This window comes from Lepidothrix coronata, unplaced genomic scaffold (assembly GCF_001604755.1).
Source record: "Lepidothrix coronata isolate B3197 unplaced genomic scaffold, Lepidothrix_coronata-1.0 Scaffold69, whole genome shotgun sequence".
Taxonomy (NCBI): Eukaryota; Metazoa; Chordata; class Aves; order Passeriformes; family Pipridae; genus Lepidothrix; species Lepidothrix coronata.
In genome coordinates, this window is record NW_016690249.1 from 751634 (window position 1) to 779562 (window position 27929).

General features: G+C 40.2%; 1 protein-coding gene across 1 annotated transcript in view; it reads right to left on the reverse strand.

Annotated features, from left to right (window-relative positions):
- FLT3 (fms related tyrosine kinase 3) overlaps positions 1-27929 on the reverse strand; it is a 50493-nt gene that overhangs the window by 587 nt on the left and 21977 nt on the right. The window contains exons 4-23 of the mRNA XM_017818543.1: positions 27763-27878; positions 25437-25554; positions 22789-22925; positions 22048-22184; positions 21813-21966; positions 17180-17345; positions 13118-13224; positions 11915-12026; positions 10211-10389; positions 8637-8749; positions 8413-8545; positions 8219-8323; positions 6531-6641; positions 4391-4544; positions 3895-4025; positions 3596-3720; positions 3117-3239; positions 2375-2486; positions 2192-2291; positions 738-843 (exon numbers count right to left, since the gene is read on the reverse strand). Coding sequence (XP_017674032.1) covers positions 738-843; positions 2192-2291; positions 2375-2486; positions 3117-3239; positions 3596-3720; positions 3895-4025; positions 4391-4544; positions 6531-6641; positions 8219-8323; positions 8413-8545; positions 8637-8749; positions 10211-10389; positions 11915-12026; positions 13118-13224; positions 17180-17345; positions 21813-21966; positions 22048-22184; positions 22789-22925; positions 25437-25554; positions 27763-27878 — 2539 coding nt within the window. The remainder of the gene's footprint in view (positions 1-737; positions 844-2191; positions 2292-2374; positions 2487-3116; positions 3240-3595; positions 3721-3894; positions 4026-4390; positions 4545-6530; positions 6642-8218; positions 8324-8412; positions 8546-8636; positions 8750-10210; positions 10390-11914; positions 12027-13117; positions 13225-17179; positions 17346-21812; positions 21967-22047; positions 22185-22788; positions 22926-25436; positions 25555-27762; positions 27879-27929) is intronic.

Consider the following 27929-nt stretch of genomic DNA (forward strand, 5'->3'; position numbering starts at 1 on the left):
TTTTTCATAGACATAGTGCTTTGAAGTTGCTTATTAGTTCATTCCTACACTTGGCAGCTTCTGCCAGGTTAACAGCCTTCTGAGAAGCTCAATGTTGCAAAGGCAAGAGTCACTCCTCACATCCCAAAAGGTTCTTAAGGACACTGCACTGGCAAATAGTGTGTCTAGGCCAGGGTGGATAACCAGGTAAAAAGTGGTAGTTTGGAAAGAAATTATCGTCCCTGAAGAAGAGATAACTGTCTGGTATGGATAGAACAGGGCTTCTTCAGATCCTGTTTAGTATTTTGACCTTTGAGGATGACATGCAGCACTCTGTCTGTGAGGACATGGCAGCACATACCTATGGTGACCCCCCGTGAGATCCCTGGCATCAGCTCCCCTCCCATGGCATCTATCAGCATCACCAAAGCAAACTGCACCGGCTCCTGCATAGGAGAAGCACATCCCCACAGCACAGGCTGAGACCTTTCAGCTTTCCAGAGTCCCAGTGCAGGCAGTGGGAGGAAGAAACTCCTCATCAGGAAGGTCAGGATTCTTTCTGATGGCAGAAAAAAATGCCCCAGACTCTTACATAGATCCATGGGCACTGTATCCATAACACAGTTGTGTACTTCAAGAGAAAGCAGAAGGCTATTCCTCAGCTCATTCTGATCTATGGAGCTACACAAAAAATCCCCAAACTCCCCTAGTCAAACCCAAACATTGTTCACATTGTTCGTATTTCTGTGTTTACTTACTGCTCCTTCTGCTTCAGCCAGCTGACCTGCAAGAGAGGAAACCAGGCAAGAAAAAGAGGGTCTTTTTCTGGAGTCAAGGGCCCAACAGGACTGCATCATGTGATAGCTGCAGAAGCAAAGAGGTGGTACAGAAAATGTGTTAGCTCTTGGACTATCTGTAAATGACTATATAGCGTTGCAGGATTTGAATGGGAATCATGGGGCATCAGAATGATTTTATAGAAACAGGCCAGAACTACTCTCTTGCATCTGAGGAAAAGACACAGAAAGATAAGGATCAAGGGTGAAATGAAGAACATGGTTTTACAAGAGTCCTTAGTAAAATCCTCCTCATAGAACTGGGGCCAGAATTCCATCCTGGCTGGCACATACTGGCATGCTAACCCTGTTTTCCAGTTTCCATACAGAAAATTGTAGGAAAACAATTCCTATCTGTCTCTGGGACTGAACCTGCTCCTTGTGGACTATGTATTCTTGAGAGCACTTTTCACAGCAAGTCTTTTTATGTAATTTGACATAACAAATGTCTTTCTAAAATGTAAACACCACCTTAGAGATTTTACAGTTTCATCAGGCACTTGTGCAGCACCTATCCATTAAAGTTCCTTCCAAAGTTACTGGGACAAGAGGTTCCCTGATATTTTTAAGCACCACAGCAATCTTTCATGGGTCATCCTGTCAGAGTCACATGTACCTGTAATGCCATTTCCATGGAGAGGATAAGAGTAGTACAGTGTCATAGCAAGGCACTGAGTCCCTAGACTATCTATGAAATGTCTGCCAGAAGAGCTCAGACAATCCAAAGTCCTTCCTTTTTCTCCATGTTCCAGGTCTCATAGCTCCCTATCATCTTCTCTTGTCTCCTGGGGTCCACCTCTAGGCAAAGCCCACCCAGGCACAGAGGCACAGGCTAAAAATCATATTACTGAGAGCACAGAAATAGCTCCCCCCAACTCTTCCTTAGCAGGGTTCTTATCTAACAGGATCCCTAGCCACCCTGAACTGAAACAAATGTAGTAAAGCTCAATTAAAAAAAAAAAGTTTAGGAAAAAACCCATCAAAGATTTAGTCAATATTCAAAACTGATACGGTTTTTTTTCCTTGGGAAAAAAAATAAAGGAAAGAAAAAAAAAGAAAAAAAGCAAAGGAAAACAAGGGGAAAAAAAAAAAATCTGTGATCTGGGAACAAGAATTGGTCCCTGGGAAAGGAAGGCACAATTAAATAAATATGATAAATTAGTCCTTTCAAACACACATAACCTTTAGTGTTGATCGCTTCTGCTTTAGAACAAAACCTGCAGGATCAGGCAGCCTTTTCCAGAGTTAGAGGAAGATATCATGTTTTGCAACTTATTATGAGCAAGACACAGTATACAATAAATAAAAGGTCATTCAAACAGTGACCTGGTAAATATAAATTCACATACTCTGCATCAGGCAAGAAGTACACTTACACATCTTTTGTAGCATAATATGGTTGGTCCATATTAAATCCACTTTGTATTAATTTGTAGAAATTTGTATCAACCTGAATACCAGGGTAAGGATTTACACCTGTGGAAATTATTGGAGAATACATGTTAATTCAGAAGCTAACAAAACCAAACACTGCTCTTTTGTCCTATTACAAAACATACCCAAAGAGAATATTTCCCATAGCAATATTCCATATGACCAGACATCACTCTTCATTGTGTACGTCCTCTCAAATAAGCTTTCAGGAGCCATCCATTTAACAGGTAAACGAGCCTGTACAGACAGGGGGAAAGGAGGCCAGGTCATGCTTTGACACAGGCTTTCTAGATGACTCACTGTAGTTCTCACTGCTTGAATATGATCAATTCGTGTTTGCCATGTCAAGAGCTGTGTCTCTCTTAGTAGTCCTTTGAAATTCCCATTATAGAGAGAAATGGGCACTTCTAAGGAGCCAATTCATCTCATCCATTTTAGATGACTATTTAAGGAGAGATGAGCTCAGTCCTGGAAGAGCTGCCTTCCTTCTTATGACTTCTAGAGTGAGCGGCTCAGACGGAGAAGCCCACACTGTACTTCTTCATACAGGCAGAGGATCTGGCATATCCCCACATTGTCCTACACTATTACTGTCTGCAACAGTAAATGACTCCCAGTGCTTCCATCAGTGGATTTCACTGTGCCTTAGAAAGAACATGGGTATAATTTCATTTACAGTACTAGCTTGATTAGTTTAATAATAAGCTAAGAATTTGCATTTGCCAGGGGCAGGAAAAAGTGAGATTTCTGCACTTTCGGTACAGATATCTGCAAAGCTAACAAGGAATTTAAAAATTAAAACTTCACTTTCTTGGTTCTTATAATTCTTACAATGGTATGAAAGCCAGAGAGTGCTCATGAACTTACATTCCCCCTGACGATGTAGTTGGAGTCATTAATTATATCTCTGGCAAGGCCAAAATCACATATTTTCACCACTTTTCCATGGGTCACTAGTATATTCCGGGCAGCAAGGTCTCTGTGAATGCACTTAGAAGGAAAGGAATGGTTAATGCTCTGCAGCATTTAGTATCAGAGGAAGACAACTCCCTGCTCTCTGAGTTGCTCCCTCATTCCACTTAAACAGTTTTGTGAATGGGCAAGCTGGATGCTCCCTGGTTGATCATGGCTAGGGGACAGGGCCAGAGCAGGCACAAGTGTTCAGTGCAGATGCTTCTTACTCAGGGTGGTGCCCAAAACTGCAATTCAGCCTTTGCTGTTAAGCCAGGGAAGGAGGTATAGTTCAAGCTTGCCACTGAGTGTCTCTGTTCTTCAACCTGCCTTTTATGAACTGATGGTTTTTTACTGCCTTTTCTATCTGAACAATTTGCTACCCTTCACTATACCGATTTGGACTCAAGAAATTCCATTCCTTTGGCAACTTGATAAGAGAAGCAAAGAAGGTCTTCAAAAGTGAGCACATTAAAATCTTCTTCTTCATCCACCTGTGTGCTTGCATCTTTAATTTTATCTGTAAAAAATAACCAAGTATGAGTTTTCCACGGGCTTCCTCCCTCTCTGATTAATTCCACTGACAGTTTTAAGAATTTTCCCGTGCTCCTACCAAGAACAACATCACAAAGAGCATCTATCTTTTTTATCCTAATAACAGAATTAGTAAAGATAAAATCAATCAGTCTCTTACCTTCCTCAGAGAACAGCACTATCCCATTTGACCCAGATGTCACATTTATGTTTTGACTTCTTTGCATGGTTTCAAATTCATCTTCTCTGCACAGAGTTGTATTTACACCATACTTCAGGTGAGTCCCTATCCTGGAGAAGGAAACATATTTTCAAAGGTTACACACAGTGTATCATGTAATCTTCTACACATAAATGGTTTCACAGTGAAAACCATGATCAGTTACTGATATTAAAAATATGGGCACAGACATGCACAGACATGAGACTTCTCCAAACTGGAAAGAGAAACAAGAGATTGCTTGTATTCTGCAGTCCAGTGTGAAGAACATCATAAGGAGAATCAAATCTCAGTTCCTCCCAAAGCATTATTTATTAAAGTACGTCAAAGCACATTCTCAAGAATTGAATGATTTCACCAGTTTAGTGCACAGCTGAGAATGCAGTTTAAGAAGTGATAGTTTTAAAAAGTATTAAACTGTTACTAAATGCTTTACCTGGAATTTTGGTCCAAATGAATATTGTGGTAAAAGCTGAAATTATGCTGTTTAAAAATATCTGTCAGTGTCCAGTGAAACTTTTCTCTCTTGCTCCTTAAGTAGTTCAGAAGGTCACCATAGCAACAGTACTCAAATATCAAGTAGATTGGTCCTGAAATAGTTGGAAATGTAAATGTTTTTTGCTATTTATAGCACCCTCACTGTTAAAGCCCTAATGCTGTCTCATCTTTTCTCAGGACTAATCTGTATTAAAACATCCCAAACATCTTTCCTTCCCAGGTAGATAAACTGTGCTGATGGGCAGGTAATGTTTACTGACTGTAGTGTCCCTTTGGAAAGTCTGTGTAGCTGATTCTTCCTTATGGTACATCTCTCAATGTGTACTGAAAATCCCTATAGAAACAGAAAGATCCTTCCTGGTAGGACTGCACAGGCAATAAAGATGCAACACACTGTCTAAACCATGCATGGTTCAAGTAAAAAATGATCCCTGCTAATTATCTGGATGATGTGAATTCGTATCCTTTGACCTACATCCTTCCATTTATCTGTACTATCTTCATGCTCTGGAAATATCCTTTTTTTTCCGTGAAGGCCAACTGAAACCCAAGTGTGCTTGCTGAGATGGCCTATAGGAGGGGATGACCTTGCAAGGGGATGTGTCTGAGTAGAATACTGGTCAGGTCACTTTCTCAAGAAAGGAAAAATACATCCAAGACCTGACCCAGGCAGGCTCGCAGAAAAGTCATGACAAGCCAGCAGGAGCTCAGAGTGGTCACACATCATCCTGCAAAGCCTTACACTGACATCACTACTTCTGCCTCAGAAAAGCCAACTATGAATTTGCAGCCATTTCTGTCGGAAGGCCCCTGCCAAGCAAGGTAGGGCACACTGGAAACAGCCTGTGAACTCTCTCAGAGGATGGAAAGGAAGTCTTGAGAACCATGTAAATACTTCCAAAAATGGGATTTGGATAAGGCTGGAAGCATTCCTGCCCTACCCTGCCAGACTAACCAGGCCTTCACTGCAGCTCTCCTACCTACACATCTTTTCTAATGTTCCAGAAGGCTGTGGCAGCCTATATAGTTTCAACTCAGCTAAGTCTACCACCATCAACCTATTTCTCTACTTTCCTCTTATCCCTCAGATGTCTTTGCACGACATTATTGCTGCTGATGCAAACTGAGGAAACAAGAGTTAACTGTTCTCCTTGGTCTTTCTGAGGAAGTCAAGTTTTTCAGTGGCAGGTGTCATAGTTCATGACATGGACCAACACTGGGTAAAATCCTGTCCTTTTGCCAAGGTCTTCTTTTCTTTAGCCTCTCCTCACCCACTCTTGTTCACCGCTGGACTGTTCAGAGAAGCAGTTCTTGGGACAGGAATATCTGCGTATGTTTCCTCAATGATGAGTCACACAATAATTAATTAGTCATAATCCCTTGCTGCCTTCATTTTAACCCATATTTACTTATTTTTTTCAATCTTCAGCTTTGTTTTTACAATCGATCCTTTAAAAAGTTGTTCCTCTGTCCATTATTCGCTTCAGCTCTGTCCATTATTCATCTTCTTTCTTTGTGTGGCCCTCCTGCCTTTGCTCTTTTTCGGTTTCTTTTCCTTCCTGTCTGGCTTTTAGCCATTTTCCCTTTTCTTTCTACAACTTCACTGTTTGGTGATCCATATCATTTAAAAAAAAGAAAAAAAATTATTTCTTATGTGAACATAATCATGTGGATACAAAAGTCCCTGACACCAGATAAGTTTTTCCTCTCCTCTTAATAAATTGGCCCATATCAGTGCTATCACCACTGTAACAGGAAATCCTCTTCTACAGAAGGGCTGTTGTATCACTTCATGCAAGTTCAATCAGAAAGGACCCTTTTCTGTACACCTGCATAGCTTTAATTTTGCTTTCAGTTCATCTTATTTTGGTCCAGCACAGAACAATAAAATTGATTGGGCAGAGATGGAATTCAGCAGAGAAGAGATTGAAGAGCAGCCTGAGGAATAAGTGATTATTTATGACTTGGATGTCTTTAATACTGTTTTTAACAACCAAGTTTTTGATACTTCTTATCTGTTTAGGAGTCCTCATTAGTCTGGAGGTCTTAATTGGTACCTTTCCACAATTGCAAGTTACCTGACACAGTACAAGCTCCTAGTAGGTTCACAATATTTTCATGGGTTCCAATGTGAGTCATCATTTTCAGCTCAGACATTAGAGCATCTTTTTCTGCGGCATCAGGTTTTTCTGTAAAGGTAATAACACAGATTTGGAAATCTCTAGTAAAGAAATAAAAATTTAAATGGTCATGATGCTTTATCACATGCAAATCTTCATTTCAAATTCATTGAACTGATGGTATATTTGGGAACATTCTGAAAAAAAAATCTTTCTACAGTAAAAAAAGATTTAACAAAAAGTAGAAACTAAATTTGTGTGTGTGTGTGTGTGTACCATTTGAAGGCTTGGGAAAGCAACCCTCAAATGTCAGCATTTGTCATTCTTGGGCAAGAAATGACAGCAATTTATTAAAGTGTCCACAAGCACAGAAAAAATGGCAGTCAATCCTGTTGCAGGGAAATGCTAAGAGAAAAAAATGTCTTGGCAGCCATATGGCATGCAACCAGTTGCAATCCAATAGCTAAGAAGGCCCCCTGTCTTTCTGTTATAGCTTTAGTCTTGTTTTTCAGAAAGCATTTGGTCCTCAGGATCTCAGTGAATTAAGTATGTGAACCATAACGATCAAGTTGAGCTTCTATAGAGACAACCACAAAGGAGTGGACCAAGGAAGTGTAAAACTGATGCATATGTGCAAATAGGGGATGGAGCTGCATGGCAGCGCTGGCAGTAAGTGGCTGTGTGGGCATACAGGTGGACAGGGTGCTGGTGTCAATGTGAAGCTCATCCCAATATGTATCAAGAGGTGGGTGAGGTGAATATCGGTCTCTTCTCCCAAGAAACAAGTCAGAGGATGGGGGAAATGACCTCACTTTGTGCCAGGGGAGGATTACACTGGATATGCAGAAAAAATTCTTCACTGAAAGGGTTGTCAAGCATTGAAACAGGCTGCCCAGGGAAGCAGTTGATTCACCATCCACAGAAGTATTTAAAAGACATATAGTAGTGTCACTGAGGAACGTGTTTTAGTGATGGACTTGGCAGTGTTGGGTTAACAGTTGGACCTAATGATAGTAGAGATCTTTTCCAACCTAAACAATTCTATCATTCTTGCTGCCAGGGAGGTTTGCTCCTGGACACTGCTTTTATGAGGAGATCTTGGAGAGCAGCCAGAGCATAGCACCAAGGAGTATTCAAGGTTTAAGAAGCCTGACCTGTAGGGAGGGATGGAAAGAAATTGTTTTGTGTCATCAAGAAGAAAAGACTACAGGAAATTGTGCTGAAATTTTGGAAACAAGCTAGCTCAGACACAGCAGGTGAAGGGTGTTCCACAGCTAGACAGCACTACAAGAAAAAGGGACCTTACACCAAAATTCATAGAGACACCGATGTAACCAGGAGGCTAATTTGCACTAGGAATTTCCATTCTTCGTCTTTAGAGCAGAACAGCTCCATACTTCCCCACACAGCATACACCTTCTCTAGTGTGTAGGACAAAAGGCAACACACTGCAGGATGAAGGCACTTCAGCAATACCTTTCCAAACTGAAGCAGGATTTTGAAAGGCGTTTTAAGGATTTTGAAGCCAAGCATTTGTGAGGAATAACTACTGAAAAGTTGTATACAAGGGGATTTCCAACACTGCTTCTGCTTTGGAGCCACTAGAATACGTTGTTGTTTGTGAAAGGCACTAGAATTTATCATACCTTTTAGCATTTTGACTGCGACCTGGACTGAATCTCCTGCATTGCTAATTCCATAAGCTGTCGCATTCACCACTTTTCCAAAAGCCCCAGAACCAAGGATCTGTCCTACAAGACACAATATGCCAATATTATTTGCTGCTGGTACAGTACAAGCTATTACTCCAGTGTTGGGGTTTGCTTTAGGGACTGCTTACCAAATTCCAGGTTTTCCCTGGGAAATTCCCATTTTAGATCATATTCGAATTCTCTGAAGTCAATGTAGATGTACTCATTATCTGATGGCCCTATCATCTGTATCATTTGCAACTGGCTTTCATATCTAAATTGCTTTGGAAGAAAAAACACACAGTGTAAGAAGTCTTAGAGAAGAAACAGCCTGGTAGGAACAAAAGAAGAAGGGACAGATATTTATGTTTACCTTTTTGTATTTAAGAAACATGAATACAAACACAAAAGTGATCAATAGGAGAAAAAATCCAACAGAGACATAGAATGCATCATTGTCCGTGAGAGAAGAAACAGCTCCTGCAACTTTAAGAGACACATATTACTATCCACTGAATCAGTTTGTGTGTGCAGCTGAAAATGCAAGGAGAATCCATGGTGGTTTGGTCAGTTCTGGCAGTTTGTAGCCCTCTCACTCCTGAGTCTCCTCTGCATAGGGAATGAGATGGAGCCATATACAAAGCGAGATGCAGCCATACACAAGATGGGCAGGAGGTATTAAGTGCTGGATAATTCTGACATCTGTTTTCATAAAAAAAAAAGCTACATCCACTAATAAATCTAAAATAAACTGATAAATCTAAGTGCGTGGAGGTGTTGGTGTAATCCATGGATTGAACTCTGTGAGCATAAACAGGACTAATCAACTTCTCTTCTTATTGCATCTTACTGCTCTCTTCCTGTGCCTTCCCCCATCAACATATGTTAGGTACCAAAGTTCCAGTTATCAGTGGGTGGACTGTACACAGCCTGCTTGGAGCATTGCTGCTGCTCAGCCAGAAACTCTCTTAACAAGTCAAGATATTACTGTAAGGGGCCGGTGGGTAGGTGAGTGTTACGTAAGACCTACCTTCATATTCTGGTTGTTTCTAAGAGTCTAAGTATAAAGATTACTTTCTATTGTAATCTCAACATGAATGCTCGAACTCTGACAGTGGTCACAGCTTTGGCCAGCTGTAGTCAAAAGCACCAAACAGGCTGTTCATCCATGACAAAGGAAATCCCTGTACTGCAAATACATGGGTGTTTCAAAACACTTCCTAGGTGCCACAGCATGTTCCTTGTAACTGAAATTTTTGCTCTATCGGATACATATGGTGTTACAAGTATAAAGTGCAAATAATCATGTTGACTTTCTGGCTCAACAAGGAAATATCTCATTGTCTCGGCAAGAGGAGAGACTGCACAGCAGTTTCCAAACCAGGGCTTAACCTTTTGCCACCTGTCTATTATCAGTTTAAGAAGGTCTCTTGCCCAGTACTCCTTCTTCCCAGACAGGATAGACCCTTGAGTGGGTCTGTTGGCTCAGTCATGATCTTGCTTGTGTATGCAATGACCTCCATGGGGTGACAAGAGCTCCCATGGGCATTTCTAGCAGAAACACAATGACTTCCAGGAAAGGAACAAGAGCTAGCATCTGCCACCAGTTATCAAGTGACCTCAGCTGATGCATCCAGATTTCATGTAGGGATTACTAATATGAAATAAAAAATGAGACCCCAACATTGCCATGGTTCCATCCCACACTTCATATTTGTGTGAAGTTTCTGCTTATTTTAATGAGGGAGGACCCTGCTTTGGGACTGGAGAAAAAAGAATTGTGTCTCCCATTCACCCACCATTTCTGGTGCTGTATACACATAGAGGTTGTGTTTTACCTGTAATGCCATTGCATGGTCAGCCATTTAGCCAGATAAAAAGTACCATGAGTTCTACCGTGCCAGTTTTAATTGAGAAAACCTGTGCTAAAACACTGGCCTATGGTACCTGGCTGGTTAATGAAACTCTTTTTACAGGCTGAACCGGCAGAATTGTTTGCACAGCACTCCACAGAGAAGGTTGTTGCTGTCTCCTTTAGATCCAAAGTACTGCTTGAAATCCATGACCCCAGGGATCTCCTCTTTGGCAAGAAGTTGTGAATACCCTCTGCAATTTCTTCTGTACAGCTGAAAAAGTAAGAGAACCAGTTTTGGTATTTGATTCGACATTTTCCAGGGGAGAAGGTAGAAAGTTTCAATACATGTCTTACGTCTGTCTTGGAAGAGGAGAAGGGAGGGGGCTTGATTTTTGTCAGTGATAGAGTGAGACTTCAGATCGGTTACCAGTCTCATTTTTGGGGATGGACATGGCAGGGTCAGCAGGGAGTGCATTGGGTTTTCTACCTCCTACGCTGGGTTCACTCCCACTCTCCGCCACTGCCTTGCACCTGCTGACCTCCAGGACCTCCACCAATCTCATAACTGACACAACCCTCCTATACTGCATCTATTCCCACTGTTTTCATACTTGCCTCAAACACTCAAACCACTGAGCAGCTCCAAATGGGCTGCTACTAAAACTATAAATGCAAAATGAACCCACAGTAAAAGTTCTGAAGTCCTTTCTCTGAAGGTATGTTTTCAACCACGAAGTTTCTTTTACTCAAGATGAAGAGTATCCACCCTGTATTAATGACTTATTTAAGACCTGATATGTAGAAAGAGGGAACATTATACTCGAGGGAAAGGAAGCTCACACAGAGATAATTTTGACTTTTAGCTTTTCTATCATTCATCAGCTTAGTGCCTAATTTACTGTCCATATAAATAAAAGAGGAGATAAATAAATAAATAAAATTTATTCAGCTCTAGACATAGCACTAGCTTCTACATGTGGAAGTTTCCAAGAAAAGAAATGTCACAGCATTTTCTTTCCAGAAAGATGATTTAAGGAGTATTTTAAACTCACTAGCTGGACGTTTTCTTTCCTCTTCCATTTCTGCATGAACAGATTGATGTTAGGAAACCTTTTCAGAGGTATAGATAAGAAAATTGTTCGGATATTTTTTTTAATGTCTAGCTGAAATACTTAGAGCTTTGTCTAGAACCTTATAAAGGATAATTCGACCAAGTACTCTTCTGCACCATAGGATTATTAGTTTTTTGCAAATCTAAAATAAAAACTGCAGAGTTCATAAAACAGTTCAAAGTTCTTTCAGCATCTCTTGAAAATTTAGTGCCTGACTCATTGCCCTAAATAAATAGAGGAAATGGAAACACTCTCACTAACTTTACTGGAAACACTCTCCCTGACTTCACTGGCTTTGGTAACAGGTCGCCATAACAGCTGTTTTAACCAAAGCTTAACCAATTAATCAAGCCTGTATTAATCAATGCACTCCCTGAATCACTTTAATTTTGATAGGCTAAGAGAAAAACTTAGATTGAACTTTGTAGCTACCTAACGGTTGATATAAACCCAGTGGGGTTTGTTTTGGTGCAAAGAGCCTGAGATACATCTTTGTAGAATTTCTTTGATGTCAACAAAAATATGGAAAACTTTCCCTAGTTTTGGTCGTCTGGTTCCTCTGGAGTGGGACACCAAAGAATTGAGGGTGCATCTTAAACTTGGGTTTTTACAGGTCAGTCTTCATTTAACCAAAGATAGCTCAAATAGTCTTTGCAATGAATAAAAAAGTGAGAAAATTATTACTTGGATGAGTTCAGTTCAAGACAGTTCCTCCAAACCCAGGATGAGGCAGGATAACTCTCAGCAGTGCATGAGATCTGCGTGAACAACTGCTGCATTGTTATTTCAGGCTTTCCTACAACAAGATAGCACAAGACTTGAGGACATGGTTTAGTGGTGTACTTGGCAATGCTGGGCTTGTTGGACTCTGATTTTAAAGGTCTTTTCCAACCTCATCAATTCTATGATTCTGTAAGACAATTTCTGTCAGTGACAATATACAGTGGCAATTCTATCAGATTTCAAGTGTCAATACCCTGTACACTTTTGTGTACTGTATCTGCTGAGACCAAGGTCTGCTTTTGTGTTTTCAAAATAGCCACCCACATGCCACTGTGAGAGCTGGGTGCAGCCCGCAGTCTTCCTCCTCCCTCTGTTCTGTGGATGGCAGTGCAGGCAAGGCAAGGGGAGCAGCCACTCCTCTGTATGGGCACAGCAAAACCAAAACAATGGCAGAGCCAAAATTAGAAGCCTTAACTTCTGCTTTTCTGACTCTGAACAAGCGATTGGCCCTAGGAGTGCCATGACACTCCAGTTCTGGGTGTCCAGCTCATACAAAATGTGCACAGGATATATCCCTGCACACATAACATATCACAAATAATGCTCCCTGGCCTGGAATAAGGGAAACATGCTCCAGTCATGTGGCAGAACTGAGATAACTGACAGCATCGGTCAAGACTGTGCATGTGTAAATCATGGGTTTCTCATGTGGCTCATGTCATTTCTGCAGCTGTCATATATGTTACAGCTCTGTAGAATTAGAATACAGTCACTGTATTTTACTGAGCTCCTAAGCTTGTAATTTTCTTAAGAAGCATTAATTTTCTGAGTATCTACTAATTTCTCATATTCTCTTTATGATAGACTAAAGGAAAGAAAAAAATTAGTAACTTTCTCCTCCTTTCTCTGTTCTCCATCCCCGACCAAGACAAGAAATACAACCCACAAGCATCCAGTGTCTTTCTCTGACCCCGTGCCTGGATTTCAGTAGTGGAGTGCAGTGTGAAGAGAATCATGTATTTGCCTTGTGATCCTCCATTTTTAACAATAAATCTATGTAAATGAAATGACAAATACCAAGGAAAAACAACAACAGCTTGATTTATACCAGTGACAAGGTCTCAGACTTTGCCAAATCTTCACAGGGATAGTTTTCTCACTTACTTCTCACGTAGAGAGTGAATTTTTTTGTCACAACCATATCATCATTTTCAGCATAAAATATGTATATCCCAGACTGGCGCTGATGGTTGCAGAACTTTGATGACATGCTGTGGAGCAAAGAAAAACAAAGAAAGAAAAGGACAAAAAATTGACTTGAAAAAGATTTTAAATGTAGTCAAGACCCATACATATGCTGGAAACAATTCAGCATCCTCTAATGAAGAACACAGGGGAAATTATTTTTGACTAGAGACTATAAATCCCAGAATCTAACAGTCTTTGTGGGAGTATATTTTTTTTCTGCAGTATTGATTTCATTCTGCATTTTTTCTCACAGGGCCTGAAGTGCACATAGGCTGTCAAGCTGTTATTTTGTTACCGATCCATTGGAAGACAAGGCACGTAACACATCCTGGCACAGATGCTAAGACTAGCAAAGGATCAAACTCTCTACTCTCCAAAGAACTTTGATGGGACTTTCTAGCTGATATGACAAATAGTATTAAGAAACAACAATGACAGGGAGGATTGTAAGAGATAAACCTCTCCAAATGGAAAGATCTCATGGAAACTCAGGAATGAGGTCACCATCATAAATTTATTGTCAATGAGACGAAACACCAACCATCAAGATAGTTCTGCAGGAGGAAGACCAGACTTCTACTAATCCCTGTGGCCTTTGACCCAGTGGATGGCAGAAAACCAAGACCCACACCATGCAGGAGACAGCTTGTGACAATGGAAATGATGAGAGAGGGCTCTAACAAGCCACCGGGCAGAAGCTAACAACTGAGAACTGCAGCAACTCAAAGATTCATGCATGGCTGTCCTGTTGTCACTGGTTTATGAGATGTGAGATGAGGCAGGGAGGAGGGAATATACCAACTTACAGAGATGGTATCCTATTTCTGTGCTTTTGACTAGGTTATTGTTGTGAGGACAATTGTCAAATTTGAATGGCAGATAATGCAGTTCATCAACATTAGAAGTGCAACCTAAGAAAATCTCTCTTAGGTTTAGTTGCTGACATTTGGGGATAGATGGTTTTGCTGACAGCTCAAGGATAACCATGTAGAATGTCCTCAACTATGCTTAAGTGGTAAAGACAAGCAGGCACATCAGTCAGTTTGAAGCAAAGAAGGAAAAAAAAGACAGCCTGCAATCTGCAAGGTAAGAGAAAGCAGTAATGAGATAGAAATCTAGAGATCTAAGATCAGAGTATTTCTCATTAAGGAAGATACATACAAAGGAACTAAGTATTGCCTTGAAATTCTAGACCAGGAAAACTTGTGTTGAAGCCACCGGCAGTTTTGCCTTCTCACTAAGGCAACACCTTCTTGTAGTTATTGACTTTTGAATGTCTTCATCTGAAATGGCCTTAAAGTTGTCCTTGAACTCATAGACATTTTAAAATTAGAACCCTTTTAAGCTGACTCAAGATAGATACTGAAGACAGGAAACAACACCAAACCCCAAACCAAAAATAATGAATTGCTTTTGAAATCCCAGGGCTGAAGGATTATATCCTAATGAAATAATGGGAAAAAATTCTAAAACAATATCTTTGATACATGAAAATATCAGGGCATGTGAGCTAAATATTATAAATTCTAACAGAGGTCATAGTGTTTATGAAAACTCATTTGCTCTTAGGAGGGAAGTGAAAACCAACAGTATGCTGAAACAGAGAGACAACAAAAGCAAATAGAAAATGGAAATTCAGGAGAAATGTCTGAAAACACATAAGGGTAGTTATAGGAGAGATGAATCTCTGGGATTTGAAATGAAAAGCTAAAGAAAAGAACAGAGCTAATTAATACAATTCAATATGACCTATAATCAGGAGGAACAACTTAATACGAAAATGGCAGAAAAAAAAAAAAGGGAAAAACAAGAAATGAAAAAGGATATGAAAGGAACAAAGTAGAAGTGTTGGGAGACAGGATTACACAGAAATCAACTAAAATACGCAAAGTGAGACTCGCAATAGGTTTAGATATATGATGACCTTTCTCTTGTAGTTTCGGGAAACTTTCTACTTTAAAATCATATTGAAATCTGCAGTGCTACAGCTTGCAGGCAGAATCTCCTGACATCCTCACCTCTTGCTGCTTCTTTCCTCAGGTGAGATGTGCCTATCCAATGCTTGTATTCAACCAAAATTATAGTTGTGTGTGTATAGTTGTGGGGGATATTTATACAGAAGAATGTACTTGTCAGATGAAATAATCACCAAATTCAAGTACTTTTTCCCCAATCATATTTTTTCCATAAAATAAATAGAATGATAAAACAATGTAAAATATAACTACCCAAAAATTAACATTAAAAAAATCTATTTATCCAATAGCACAGTCAGACAGATGGCTGAGTTGTCTGTTTGAAGCAAGTGCCAGGCCAAACCTCAGCAATACTTGGTGGCTGTGATCGTGGCTATGGCCATGACTGTGGCTGAGCCAGCCAAGAACACACAGCTCCAGGGACACAGGCTGGACTTTTCCCCATCCGGCAGGTGGGGATCTGCACTCAGCAACTGCTGCTTCTGTGCTGCAAAGGCTATCTGAAGTGACTCATAAATCCCAAAGCACCAGCAGTTGCACCTTTCCAATTAATGAGGGTTGCCTAAACTATTTCAAGAGTTCTTGACATTATTATTGTTGGCACAGTCCATAGCACCTTTATCTTATCTGCACTGAATTTACACCAGTTCTCAATCATCCAAGCAAAACCGACTGCTGCTGGTACAAGCGATGAGAAGAGGTCCATTATCAGCTGCAAAGCAAATCAACTCGGTGTTATCAGCTGGAGGGAGGTACCTATTGGACAAGGATGAGCAAATGCTCATGGTTGTCCCTTGAGAGTTCATTTCCAAAATCAATCTTGACACAAAGCGCAGATCTGCTGAGCCCATGTCAGGCATTGCAGATTAGTCACCAACACCCACGCAATGCTATCAAAGTTTGCTGACAGCCCCCACTTTATCAGCAGGGACAGAGTTCCTGTGGCCATTGCCAAGAGATGACAATTTGCTAATCTGAACTGAGCTGTCTCTGAACCTCACTGAAGTCTGACTCCAAAACACCATCTGATGCAGATGAAAAGGCCAATCTGTTGCAAAGATGCCTTGACAAGCTAGTGGATAAAACTGAAGGTACCAAAATACTGCAGAAAGAAATCATAAAAAGTGTAATGCAGGCTATGACACATCTTTATGGAGATGATAAGAGAGGTTTTAAGAATATGAGAAAAAATCAGTGCAGCCACATTAGTTTCTGCCCAGGTCCTGCTCAGTTTTAAAGTCAAAACTTGAAAAGAGCAGTCTGGCTTTACTCTCACTGAGGTGAATAAGAGCTGTTACCTTCAAAGCCATGGGACTACTCTGAAAGAAACTCTGAAGGAAATTAGATAATGTTATCAAGAAATTAGAAAGCCTAGGGAATGGAGAAAACATTAACCTTAAATGGGATACATGCCAGAAGTTCATTGTAGGAAATAACAGAAAAGGTAGATAACTAACAGGTTTATTCAAAACATGTTTTGCTGCAGCAGCAGAAGAATACATGACCTGGGTAATGAGCAGAACGGTATGTTTCTGTGGCACAGGCACAGTCAAACAGATCTAACAGAGGTTTGGAAACTACAGGTCCTTGGACTTGATCTGAGCTGTTTGAAAGACACTGGGAACATCATCAAGAACAGGATGACAAAAGGGGAACATGCAGAACTTGTGATTCAGTACAAAAACTGCAGCAGATCTGAAACTGAGAAATTATGTTAGAGACAAAGGGAATGGCAAAATGCATATAAACTAAAAGGTTGCTAGATGCATAACTTACCAAAGGGTTTATTATAAACAGAGAATAAATTGATTCTACAAGTTATATATGTGAACTGTTGCTGAAAGCCAAAATTGTGTTTGAGTGCCTTTTGTTAACGTGGTTTCATCATGTGGCCCACCCACATTTTAAAAACACAGAGGACAAAACATGGACCGTAAACAGTCCAAATGAGATAAAAAGAGGAAACATTATCATATTAAATTATTACAAAATACTCAAGTACCTGTGTCCATCCACATTGTAACTTCGTTGACATGGAAATGTTTTTTTGGAAAATAACCACATGCATCTAACTGGTGGATAAGCGGTAAAGTTCACTTCAAAGCAAAACTCTTCCTCATCAATTTCAAAATCTTCTTTAGAGTCAGTTACATTTATAAATCCCTTTTCTGGAGGGGAAAAAAAAAAGAGATGTTAGGCTGGGCTGCTTAATGTATGTTTTTCATTTTGGTTATCACAAGATAAAAAAAGCACTATCATCATGTTACATCACAAAAGGCATCCTGTTAAAATAAGATAATGTTTCAAAATAGTATTGAAATGTTGTCACTGTGTTCAGTTGGAGCTAAATGATTTGAGGCTGGTGAAGTTGTGTATTTGGTCAGACCAGAGCACTTAAAAATGCTTCAACATTTCTCCTCAATATGCCCTACAGAATCACAGGGTCAACAATGTCATTATTTATTTGGTTTGGGTTAGGTGTGTATTCCAGGTGTTAACAGCTGCAACTCCTGGCTTTTCACCTACAGGGAAGAAAAACCAGGGGGCACCACCAGCATAATCAGATGCTGATAGTAGTTCTCCTTCCCTGAAACGAGCTGAAGATTTTTTAAATTAGTCTTGTAGCTGCTTCTTTATTTCTCCATCTGAATTAGACTTTTTTCATGCAAGATGACAGCAACATGGAAAAGTGTTTTGAAGATGTCCATGAACCATGTGCTGCTGGCAGTTGCCCTGCTAGTGTGGGATTTGTTTCACCTAATGGAGATGTCTGAAGTTCTGTGATCCATCTAAGCTACTTGTTTGGACCTCTGATAAACTCAGTGGAATGAAACAGGCATATCCAGATGTACCCTGTCGTAAAATAGAAGATAACGAAGATGTACTGAACCGCTTCTGGAAATATCTGTTTCTTGACACTGACTGATGAAGGAACCAAATTCATTGCTGGGGCCAAATGTCTCATGACTTGAAATGAATCCTACCCAAAGAGACTGAAGAGCAGATGTGTGGGACGAGGCTGTCCTGAAGATATCAGTGGGGTTAGCATCAGCTCTGTAAAAGTCACAGAACCATATACATTGGAAGAGATATCTAGTCCAGTTCCTGCTCACAGCTGGTCCAACTAGATGAGATTGCTCAGAGCCATGTCCCGTTGAGTTTGGATATCTCCAAGGAAGTAGACTTTACAACCTCTGGGAAACTTGTGGCGGTGTTAATCAGCCACATGGTGAAAACCTGCACTGTAAAAATATTGCTAGACTGGGTTTTACTTTTGAGTGTTTTTCTTCTGGCTATAACCTTATATTCTGCTTGGCATGCTTTATCTCTGTCTTAGCTTACTGATTTGAAAAATACTACCTGAAAACTCACATATAAACCAAAAAAGTGTCAATATTTTAAAACAAGAAGCAATTCCTTTCATGGCTGTTCTCCTACTTTTTGATATTAAAGGCTCACTGCTTTTATAAATTGGACCTTCATCTTTTGGTCCTCATCCGTCCGGGCAGAATATAATCTCTGAGTGTACTGTTAACAACACAACTAGCCAAGAGTAAAGGCTTTCTCCAGAGTGCATACAGGGACCTTGGAGCAGTGTATGCTGTTTCTCTGGAACATAACTCAGAAAAAAAAAGTAGTTTCTCTATTGAAGGAGAAACAAAATAGCACGTTATTGCTCGATTTATAATTTTTGGCAAGTTTAAGTGTATTTCTGACTACTTAAATTTAGTAATGACACAGAGGTGAGATGAAAGTTGAGACTGAACAAGTTTCTATGTTTATCATATTTGTTTATTTGTTGCTCTAAACAAATTTTGCAAAACAAATATTGCAAAATAGCTTACATATTTCTGAAGCAAGATTGTGTAGTGTTAAAAATTCTTTATTCAACACTGGTGGAAACTGAGCATAAGAACTGCAGAAACAAAGAGCCTTCCAGCTGCAGTCATTGGCATGATCTGTGTTGTGCTTTAAACTGGCCTAACCACCCTGTCTGACCTGACCAGCCACACAAAATGGGAAAAGTTGATGAAGTATCAGTTAGCAAAGAGCAAACCAAAGCAGTCTGGCTGCAATGCATTATTAGAGATTAGAAGAGCACCCATGCATATAGCTATGCTAGCCAGGCTCCCCAGGCAATGCAGTATGTGCCAATCAAATCACTTTTTTCTGGGTTAAGGTACATCACAATGATTCCCAGTGTAGCTATAGGTGTTAACCCACGCACAGTAATGTTTTAAAGGTAGGACACAGACATGGGTAACTGAGTGAAATCTGTATCTATATCACTGCTGTATCTGTCTCTATATAACTGCTGAAATGGAACCTGGCATGCTAGTATGAATTCACACCAGCCGTGGTTGTCATTAACACATTATGCTAAAGGCTGGGGTGGATCAGAAGTACAGGATGTCCCTGCAGAACCTTGGAGAGAGAAGCACAGCTGTTAGCACTAGGTATGACAACATTACCTACTTTTATCCACCTTGTAAGTAAACAAATAGATTTTTTTCTTCAGGAAAGACACAAGGCATAAGGGCTATTAAGAAGGGTACAGATGATCATTGTAGGTTCGTGTCTTGCAGTGAAAAAATACCCTTCTCAGATATATAGCCTTCCAGGGACAGTGACTCAAATATTCCTTGTGACCGTCACACATATTCACACCTGATAGCTTATATATCCAAGAAGCCACTATTTCTGACCTGTGCACACTACTGATAAAGAGGAGGATCTTTCCCTACCTCTACAGTATCCTCTCACTTCTACATTCCTGTTCACTAAGATGTATGTAGCAAAAAAGCCCAGGTATCATATTTTGTTACTGTAAATGATGGGAGAACTTCCCGCTCAGTGGTTACCAGAATCTGAAAAGAGGATATTGCACTGGGAAAGTAATTTCTGAAGAGATTGGGGTAACTGTTCTCACTTCCTATCATTCCTTGCCTAGGTATTGTAAGCCCTGAGAGCAACTACATCTAAGGTCAAACACATGGTGAGTGCTTCAGAGAGCCTTGTTATCAGAGGCAACTCCAACTCCAGGCACACTAGGCATTAAACTACTCCCAGTGCCTACTCCAGCAGAATGGTTCTACCTACAGCTTTCCTTTTTATGCTTTTTTTTTCCAGATTTGTGCCTATTTGTATACTATTTCCATCTGAGAAACAAGTTTTGCAGTTGAGACTGTTCTCAACTAACTTCAACACCACTGGCTTTTTAATTGACATATTGCTTAAGTAGAATGAAGTTTCCTTTTTAAAATTTTCAGGCCTTACGTAGCTTGGCACCAGGAAGATGGTTCCCTTTAGTGCCTGGAGAGCAGGAGACACTCAGAACAAAGGATAACATTGGAGTAGTTGTCTCTCTATTTTCAGGTTTTCCTTTGGATCCATCACAGCTGCAGCAGCACTTTTGCACGGCAGCTTGCCATCTTTGTCAGCATTCATTCATCACTCGACAATCTGTTGGGGCTTACATTCTCCATTAACATAAAAGTTTAAATTTATTTTCAACTACTAGTTACACGTGTTTTGGAGCTAAAATTCTTTCTCAGATTTACTCTCCCATAAAAAAAATTGGCAAATTCAAATGGCTTCTTGTCAGTCACTCCCTTGCCATAAGAGGAAACAGTCATTTCTCATTTGTTCTGGGTTTTGAGTAGGAAAACCTGCCAGCAAGAACCTTCCAACTGTTTGATTCTGTCCTGTTGGACCCAGATCAGGTCCACACAAGTAGATTTTGTGTCTACTTTTTTTTCTGTATAAGAGTAACAATCACCTGAAAGGTCCATACAAAACAGCAGAGCAGAGGCCACAAGAATGTCTGTCTTACATCCCCACCCTCAAAAGCACAGCAAAGGTGGGGTAAAAATGACATATGTGAGTAGGGGAGGTGCAATGGTGAGGAGGAGACTGAGTCCATGGCTACAGCTTCTAAAAATCCATGCTGAAGTCACAGCAGGATACTTCAGTCTCACATTGGTTGAAGCCAGTCAGTGGTCATACCAGACTGACCAAACTAACATACAAACCATCAATAGCTGAACACACAGGGCAGGACCATACTTCTTGTATTCTTGGCCAGCTCCAGCAGTGCTTTAGCTCTAGCTCTTTGTATCTGCTCTGCAGCTCCGCTTGGTGACGCAGAGAAGGGCTCCACAACTATAGAAGTCCCCGCTGCCCAGAAAGCCCAAGGCATAGTCCCCAGGGACCCTATAGCTTTGTGTCCCCACAAAAAGCCACTGGCTTTGAAGCACACTGGCTGAGCATCACCTACAGCAACATGAGATGAACCCCGGCCTGTGTTTCTAGAGATCCCATTGAAACAATCATATGGACTAGATCTCTAACCAGTGCCATTTAATTTCACTTCTAAAAGCACTGGGAATTATTATTAATGGGAACTATTTGAAAAGCAATACGAAGAAAAGGTTGATTGTATTCAGGTACCAGAATGACTCAGTTCAAATTAATCTCTTGGCTCTCTTGGACTGCCAGTAAGTGCAAACAGACCTTTTCCTTAGCGAAGGAACTATAAACATGTACTGCATACCTGCAAGCAAAGAACTGCCACATGGAAAATAAAGCAAAACATCCAGCTGAGGAAAAAAATTCATACCAGGGATTGGAATTACCTAAAACTGTAACCAAAGCAGTTTGATTCGGATGAGCAGTAGAAGAACAGGTATAACGTCCACTATCACTTCTTCCTGCTTCTGAAGCAAATATATACTGGATCCGAATTGCTGAGTGGTCTGCTAGGTATTCTAATCCTCCAAACAGGCGATCCTAGTTTTCAACAGAGATTCCAATTTAATCAGTTGATAGTGCCCAATACTACCAATTTTAAAATATGCCCTATCTTCTTACCTGAACTTCTCTGTTTTCAGAAGATAATTTTATTCTGAATTTATAATTATGGTGAACAGCTCTGCATCTGATCAGCAATGGTTCCCCGACCTTAAGTAGCAGTTCAGGTAAAGGTGCTGCTTGCCTTTCATTCAAATCTACAAAATCAAAACAGACACTGAAACAACTATCACTTTGCCCAAAAAAATGCTTGGTTAGATCAACATTTTTTCTGCTAATGCTGCATAGATATTCATTATTTATTCATTGCAATGATAATTACAATAATCATGAAATTAGTAAATTTGATGGATTAGATGCCTCAAACCAAATTTTGTCATAATTTACAAGATATCTATAGGGCACAGGTGCAAGCACACAGCTAAGCTCAGGTCAGGTTTATTAAGAAAACAACAGAGAAACAAACCTGCATATATATGTATAAATTAAAAATTATTTCTATGTGTATATATTTGATAACATCTTAAAGAGCTTTTCCATGCAACACAGTCCTAAAAGCATGAATAAAAAGTCAATATATGCATAGCAAATATAGAAAAGCAAGAAGTTTTCTACAGAGACCACAAAGAGCTATTGGAATTAGGTTTTAAAGCTGTTACAGAGCAACATATTCACTGTTAGATTTGTTCCAGTGATTACAAACAAGTAGCTTAGCCCATAAAGCATGCTCAGATGAATAGTGCAACTAATTTCAGTGTCAGGAACGAGCTCACATGCAAGAAAACCTTAGAGTGAAGTTACCTATTGTAAAGAGGCTGGTGCATTCCCTGCCCAGGACATTAACTGCACAGCACCATATGTAAGTTCGAAATAATTCATGTTGCTCCATCTGTAGGCCATCTATTTCTCCAGTTTCTTCATGCATTTTATCAGGGCAACTGCAATTACAAGCACAATTATTCATTGACTCATTTGGTTAACCTCAAGCAACTAAATCTGATAAATCTCCAAGCCATGAGAATATGCAAACAATAGTGGGAAAACTGGATTTTACATAGTTGAATGAAAAGGAACTAGGAAAGATGAAGATAAGAAAATAAAAATTTCACAGTCTAGGAAGAAATGTGGGCTGAAACGACCTGAATATGCTCAAACTGGCTCATAGACAGGTAATGATGTCATTAAAATCCAGATAAGAGTGAAATCATAGAGACTAAGCTTTCACACCACATCTCTGAATTCCTGGTGGTGGGAGCTACTGCAAATCCAGCAGCCTTTATGAGACCCAGATCCCAAATGACCACACTGCAGAGAAAGGCATTATTCCCACTGTTAATAGAATAAACTTTATATATTAACAGAATGGGAAAAATTATTTAGCTCACAAAATTATGATCTCTTGTAATATCCTCCCAGCTCTAATGCTCCAAGTGAAGCCCACAGTGACTGGGAAAAGGGAAACGTAAGAAAGGGTAGAAAGGGGGGGAAATACCAACCTGTCAGCCTCACCTCTGCACCTGGGAAGATCATGGAACAGATCCTCCTAGGAGCTAGGCTAAGTTATACGGAGGACAGGGAGGTGATTTGAAACAGTTAGCATGGCTTCACCAGGGGCAAGTCCTGCCTGACCAACCTATTGGCCTACTGTGATGGAGTGACAGTAGCAGTGGGTAAGGGAATGGCAACAGGTGTCATCTACCTGGATTTCTGTAAAGCCTCTGACATGGTCCCCCACAATATCCTTCTCTCTGAATTGGAAAAATACAGATTTGATGGGTGGACTGTTTGGTGAATGGGGATTTGGTTGGGTGGTCGCATCCAGAGAGTAATGGTCAATATCTTGGTGTCCAGTTGGACATCAGTGAAAAGCAGTGTCTTTCAGAGCTCTGTACTGGGACCAGTACTAATATCTTCATCAGTGACATAGACAGCAGGATCGGGTGTATCCTTAGCAAGTCTGCAGATGACATCAAGCTGTGTGGTACACTTGGTATACCTGAGGGATGGGATGACATCCAGAGGGACCTGGATGAGCTCGAGAAATTGGCCCATGGGAAACTCATGAGGTTCAACAAAGCCAAGTGCAAGGTGCTGCACCTGGGTCAGGGCAATCCCTAGTATCAATACAGGTTGTGGGATGAATGGATCCAGAACAGCCCTGCAGAGAAGGACTTGGGAGTACTGGGATGAAAAGCTGGACATGAGCTGGCAATGTGTGCTTGCAGCCCAGAAAGCCAGTTGTATTCTGAGCTGCATCAAAAGCATCATGGCCAGCATGCGGAAGGAGATAATTCTGCCCCTCTACTCTGCTCTCATGAGACCCCCCTAGAGCATTATATCCAGTTCTGGGGCCCTCAACATATGAAGGATATGGACATATTGGAGAGAGTCCAGAGGAGGCCACAAAGATGATCAGAGGGCTGGAACACTTCTCCTGTTAAGACAGGTTGAGAGAATTGGGGTTGTTCAGCCTCAAGAAGAGATAGTTCCAGGAAGAAATTATAGCACCCTTCCAGTAATTCAAGAAGGCTTATAAGCAAGATGAGGACAAACTTTTTAGCAGAGCCTGTTATGATAGGACAAGGGATAACAGTATTAAAATAAAAGAGGGTAGATCTAGACTAGACATAAGGAATATTCTTTTCCTGATGAGGATGGTGAAACATTGGTACAGGCTACCCAGAGAGGTGGTAAATGCCTCATCCCTGGAAACATTCAAGATCATTTTAGTCAGGGCTCTGAGTAACCTGATCTTATTGAAGATGTCCCTGCTTATTGCAGTGCGCTTGGACTAGATGACCTATAAAGGTCCCTTCCAACCCGAAGTATTCTATAGTTGTTTGATTAAAATTTCAAATAAATGTGAAAAACTAGAGGGAAATTAAATACCTTTGATTTGCTCCTCTGACATCAGAATACTAGAATCTGGAATAACACTCTTAAAGCCAAGAGCTGACAGTTTCCAAAAGAGCACAACAGTCAAAATTTCTAAGAAAAATATGTTGCAGACATAGGTTTTCAACCATCATGCGGGTGTGCCAAACAGCAGAGCCCATCTCAAAAAATTCTGAACCAAAAGGTCTTTTTCAGTTATCTCCCCAGCTCACTAGGTGCACTAAACAGTGTAGAATCATAGAATTATTAAGGTTGGAAAAGACCTCTAAGATTATTGAGTCCAACCATCAACCTAATACTGCTGTATTCACCATTAAACCAGGTCTCCAAGTTACACTTTTACTGAACACTTGCAGGGATGGTGACTCAACTACTTCCCTGGGCAGCCTGTTCCAATGCCTGACCAACCTTTCAGTGAGGAAATTTCTCCTAATATGTAATTTAAACCTCCCCTGGCACATCTTGAGGTCATTTCCTCTCATCCTGTCACTTCTTCTTTAGAAGATGGGAAACTTTCAGTTTAGAGATATAACACATATAAACATACACCATACCTCTTTTCAGGTGTTTTGCAGAATATCCATTCCACTGAGGGCTGGGGGTAGCTCTCAGATATGCACTCGATAGAATCCGAATTTTCCCTTTTCCTGAAATGGGGCTTGCTTGGTTTTTCTGTTAAAAATCATGCAGATGTTTAAGAATGATGAAATGATGATAAGACAGTGTTTTGTTCATTTCATAGTAAGTGAAGTTACAGAGCTGTAATTTTTTCAGGAGGTTTCAACACTGAGGGACCAGAAAATTATTCGGCCCTAGCAGTATTGTGAGCTGGTCTCATGAGCTTTTCAGCCTTGATTGCTAAATTCACGGGTTCCCTGTACCAAAGGCCTGCATCCTCCCTATACATCAGGGGATAATCCTGAAACTGATACTGAAAGGTATTAATTTGCTGTGGCTGCTATTTATTTCAATGGGCAGGAGCACAAATACCTTTTGAAATCACATCCTAAACCCTTCCTTTGGTGGAGTATCTGATGAGACTACAAAGTCTGTACACAAAGTAGGATTGTTGCATACTCCTCAGTCAGATCAGACACAGGATAGAAACACAACGGGTGATAATGACTTCTGAAAGCAGACTTTTCTGCCCTACATCTGTAACCCAGAGGGAAATGATTCCTGGGCAATTCCCAGTACTCTGAACCTATCAGGCACAGATTTGGACTAGGCACAAAAAATTTAATGTGTTAAAACCGCTGAAGATTTGACTCAAAATGCAAAACACTGAGTTTGGCTTTAGGTCATCTTTCAATGAAATTACAGCTTCCATCCAAAAGAGTGACATTTTCTTCAGCCATACTTCCATTGCCTGCAAGGTGACATGCTAAGGTGAAACTAATACTTATGACTTTTTAATTTCTTTCCTCATTTAGCTTTTATAAGCTGGGCCTAGAAGGTTTAGTTCACCTCCAGAGATTCACATCCCAGTTGAAGGATTCACATCTAGCCTGAAGGATTTTATGAGATGTAATTATGATATTAGATTCACAGGAGCAAAGAGAATGCAATCCAAGTAATTGATATGGAAAAGACCTTTATCTACAGTGTTTCAAACTATTCTTGCTTGTGCATGTAATAACATTTTACCTCTAAAGCCTAATTGATACAGTAGAGATGGCAATCCTTAATGAAAGATTTAATACCTTGTCCCCTCAATGAAGCTGTTAAAATTATAATTGAGACATACAGTAAGCTTTCAAATAAAACAAGGAGAGATTGGAGGTGACTTTCTGACACTTGAGAAAGAAAAAAATTAAAGAAAAGAAATATTTTAAAAGATGGAATAAAAAATGTTGATTTGTTACAGTTTATTAAAAACAAGGCAAGTAGTGATGATTGTTAAACATGTATCTAGAAGGGTCTTTTAGCTGTTTGGATTTATGCTTTTGAAATTTCTTTTACATTTTTAAATTTTATCTTTAAATTTGGCTCTTTTCAGACAAAATAATATAGTCTTTATTTTCTCTCAAAAAATTGTGTCAACATGGGTCTTTTTTTGCTTTGAGATGTTTCTGGACACCCCAACTTAGAAACAGAAGTTTGCACTTTGTTGCCTTTGCATCAGAGATGTCTCTTGTGTGAACCTTGAAAAAATTCAATCAAATCCACTCCCAGCCTTTCAAAAAGTCACACCTCACAGGTGCTCTGTCATGAACATTTAACAACAGTTAAAATCTCAGCTTCTTGGGCACTCTTGTGTGAGCAGCTGCAGAACTGATGGGTTTTACTCTAAAACACAGTAAATTACAAGTAAAGGCTGACAATGAGAAGAGGGACACTTTCTTTCACCTTCCCTCAGCGTACCTCTTGCTGAACACAGAATTGTAAAAGGAAAAGCTGTGAGAGAAGTGAAAGACCCAGCAGCAGGCACAGGTGGAAAAGTGGCAGTGGCTCAAACTGTGACTTGGGAGCACCAGAGACCAGAATATGAAAGGCACATCCTGATCTGGTCCAGGTTACAACCCAGCCAGCAACATCAGAATAAACAGGTTAAAATGAAAGCAAACAAATGTAGTCCAAAAGCTTTGAAAGCACACAAAAGCCACTCTCGATTTGTCCTTTTTGTCACAGAGGGGAATCTCTCACACAGAAGAGAGCTACCATGCATTTACATCCTTATTTGTTCATTTGCATGGTTTATTGACTGAAGAAAGATGATTCTCACAGAGTTTGTGATGCTGACTTCAGCCTCCAAGTCCTATGCTAATCTAGGAAGATGATTGAAATGCAGCTCATGGAAGCTTCATGGCTTTGGCTGAACTTGAGCCTCTGGCCTTGAACCTATTGATGGTATGACCCCTTTCATGTAGATATACTCACTTCGGATGAGAACAGGCACAACTACTGTGTAATTGCTGTTTTCGCTTGCGACCAAGAGGGTGTATTTTCCAGCTTGTCCTTCTTTTATTTGTGAAAAAGTCAAAGATGTAATATATCTATAAAACAGAAAGTAAAGTGGTATTTGTCATGTTAACATAAAGAAGGTA